This window comes from Aspergillus heteromorphus (assembly GCF_003184545.1).
Source record: "Aspergillus heteromorphus CBS 117.55 chromosome Unknown BO70scaffold_149, whole genome shotgun sequence".
In the NCBI taxonomy this organism is placed as follows: Eukaryota; Fungi; Ascomycota; class Eurotiomycetes; order Eurotiales; family Aspergillaceae; genus Aspergillus; species Aspergillus heteromorphus.
In genome coordinates this window covers 1-2,500 of record NW_020290554.1, presented here as the reverse complement: position 1 = coordinate 2,500, position 2,500 = coordinate 1, and the positions used below count along the sequence as shown (strand labels likewise).

Below are 2,500 nucleotides of genomic sequence, written 5' to 3'. Positions count from 1 at the left end.
TGGGTGGCCCACGCGCGCCTGGGCTCGGGGCCAGGGGGGGCGACGCGGTGCAGGGAAGGGCGGGACGACAGTAGATCTCCGTGCAGACCAAGTGTGTGCACCACCCTCCATATATATATATGTCCGCCCACGACCACCGGGATGCCACCATATAGATTTTCGCCTGGGGACCCCCTCTCTCCCGGCGGGACGGCGCCGTCGACCGACCAGCGTGGGCGGGCAGGTTAGTATCAAGCAGGGAGGTTGGTCGGAACGCGCAGGGGGGCAGGTAGGATCGAGCAGAGGATGGCGGATGGGTGGTGTGGGTTGGGTGGTCGAGGTGGTGGGCGGAACGATCGCGAATTTCGCTAAGTCCAGCTATGGCCCGGGTAGGGGGCGAACCTGGGTGGCCCACTTTGTATGGGAAAACGGCATGACGCACGGACCACCCCATAGTAAACCACCCCCCCCAGATTCACTTTCTGCCCACGGAACGTTTGCACGCGTGTCAATGGGCCAAAGGTAGCCGGTGGTACTATGTGGAAGGCAGAAGTCAGCTCACAGCTGGCAGAAGCCTGATCGCATTTCTTCCATGTCAGGTAGGCTGTCTTTCTGTGACTGGTAGCGCCTAGGCCCTTTCAGTAGGGCCTCGCTTCAGGAACGGGGGCGCCCGCCCATCCCAGCCCGTGGTCTTCCTCTGCGCCGCCGGTGTTTCTCCTGAGTCCAGGGGTGCACCGGCTTAAACACGCCCGGGGGTGCCCGTTGCTGCTGGGATGTCCGAAGCCCGGGGCCGTTCGCGGTCGCCGGCACCGATGGGGTCTGTGGATCGTTGGCCGCTGGCCAGCCTTCCTACGCAGATTCCTGGGGGGAGCCGCTCCGCGGGAGCCGCCGTTCGTCGGCGTGTCCGCGGGGTCTGGACCCCCCACCCGAGGGCCGTATGCCGCAGCCCGTCAGCGCCCGTGAGGGCACTGGCGGGATCCCTGCGTGCGGACCGGTTCCTGGGGAGCTACAGTGGGGGCAATCGGATGGTCACATGTGTGCTCCCGGTACGCCGGGGGTGTCGCTGTGGCCGGGCGCCTCGTGCGCTCCTTCCAGAGTGAAGCCTACGTACAACGCTGCCCCTCCGGGGGCTTTGGGGGGTGTTCCGGGCTCCGCCCGGGCATCCCCAGCAGGAACTAGGTATCTGGTTGATTCTGCCAGTAGTCATATGCTTGTCTCAAAGATTAAGCCATGCATGTCTAAGTATAAGCACTTTATACCGTGAAACTGCGAATGGCTCATTAAATCAGTTATCGTTTATTTGATAGTACCTTACTACATGGATACCTGTGGTAATTCTAGAGCTAATACATGCTGAAAACCTCGACTTCGGAAGGGGTGTATTTATTAGATAAAAAACCAATGCCCTTCGGGGCTCCTTGGTGAATCATAATAACTTAACGAATCGCATGGCCTTGCGCCGGCGATGGTTCATTCAAATTTCTGCCCTATCAACTTTCGATGGTAGGATAGTGGCCTACCATGGTGGCAACGGGTAACGGGGAATTAGGGTTCGATTCCGGAGAGGGAGCCTGAGAAACGGCTACCACATCCAAGGAAGGCAGCAGGCGCGCAAATTACCCAATCCCGACACGGGGAGGTAGTGACAATAAATACTGATACGGGGCTCTTTTGGGTCTCGTAATTGGAATGAGTACAATTTAAATCCCTTAACGAGGAACAATTGGAGGGCAAGTCTGGTGCCAGCAGCCGCGGTAATTCCAGCTCCAATAGCGTATATTAAAGTTGTTGCAGTTAAAAAGCTCGTAGTTGAACCTTGGGTCTGGCTGGCCGGTCCGCCTCACCGCGAGTACTGGTCCGGCTGGACCTTTCCTTCTGGGGAATCCCATGGCCTTCACTGGCTGTGGGGGGAACCAGGACTTTTACTGTGAAAAAATTAGAGTGTTCAAAGCAGGCCTTTGCTCGAATACATTAGCATGGAATAATAGAATAGGACGTGTGGTTCTATTTTGTTGGTTTCTAGGACCGCCGTAATGATTAATAGGGATAGTCGGGGGCGTCAGTATTCAGCTGTCAGAGGTGAAATTCTTGGATTTGCTGAAGACTAACTACTGCGAAAGCATTCGCCAAGGATGTTTTCATTAATCAGGGAACGAAAGTTAGGGGATCGAAGACGATCAGATACCGTCGTAGTCTTAACCATAAACTATGCCGACTAGGGATCGGACGGTGTTTCTATTATGACCCGTTCGGCACCTTACGAGAAATCAAAGTTTTTGGGTTCTGGGGGAGTATGGTCGCAAGGCTGAAACTTAAAGAAATTGACGGAAGGGCACCACCAGGCGTGGAGCCTGCGGCTTAATTTGACTCAACACGGGGAAACTCACCAGGTCCAGACAAAATAAGGATTGACAGATTGAGAGCTCTTTCTTGATCTTTTGGATGGTGGTGCATGGCCGTTCTTAGTTGGTGGAGTGATTTGTCTGCTTAATTGCGATAACGAACGAGACCTCGGCCCTTA

The 2,500-nt window shown here is 55.6% G+C and overlaps 1 protein-coding gene across 1 annotated transcript in view, besides 4 other annotated features; it reads right to left on the bottom strand.

The window, feature by feature from the left end:
• BO70DRAFT_254787 (uncharacterized protein) overlaps nucleotides 1-19 on the bottom strand; it is a gene marked incomplete at both ends in the record, with an annotated part of 255 nt that extends 236 nt beyond the window's left edge. The window contains one exon of the mRNA XM_025538837.1: nucleotides 1-19. This exon is cut by the window's left edge and continues 236 nt beyond it. Within this exon, the coding sequence (XP_025393781.1) occupies nucleotides 1-19 (19 nt within the window).
• A 1,669-nt stretch (nucleotides 20-1,688) lies between these two features.
• Nucleotides 1,689-1,805: a sequence feature (Protein overlapping with rRNA (BO70DRAFT_304472, PWY61982.1) was converted to a misc_feature.).
• A 144-nt stretch (nucleotides 1,806-1,949) lies between these two features.
• Nucleotides 1,950-2,045: a sequence feature (Protein overlapping with rRNA (BO70DRAFT_304472, PWY61982.1) was converted to a misc_feature.).
• Nucleotides 2,046-2,236: 191 nt separating this feature from the next.
• Nucleotides 2,237-2,330: a sequence feature (Protein overlapping with rRNA (BO70DRAFT_406892, PWY61981.1) was converted to a misc_feature.).
• A 17-nt stretch (nucleotides 2,331-2,347) lies between these two features.
• Nucleotides 2,348-2,433: a sequence feature (Protein overlapping with rRNA (BO70DRAFT_406892, PWY61981.1) was converted to a misc_feature.).
• Between the last annotated feature and the right edge of the window lie 67 nt (nucleotides 2,434-2,500).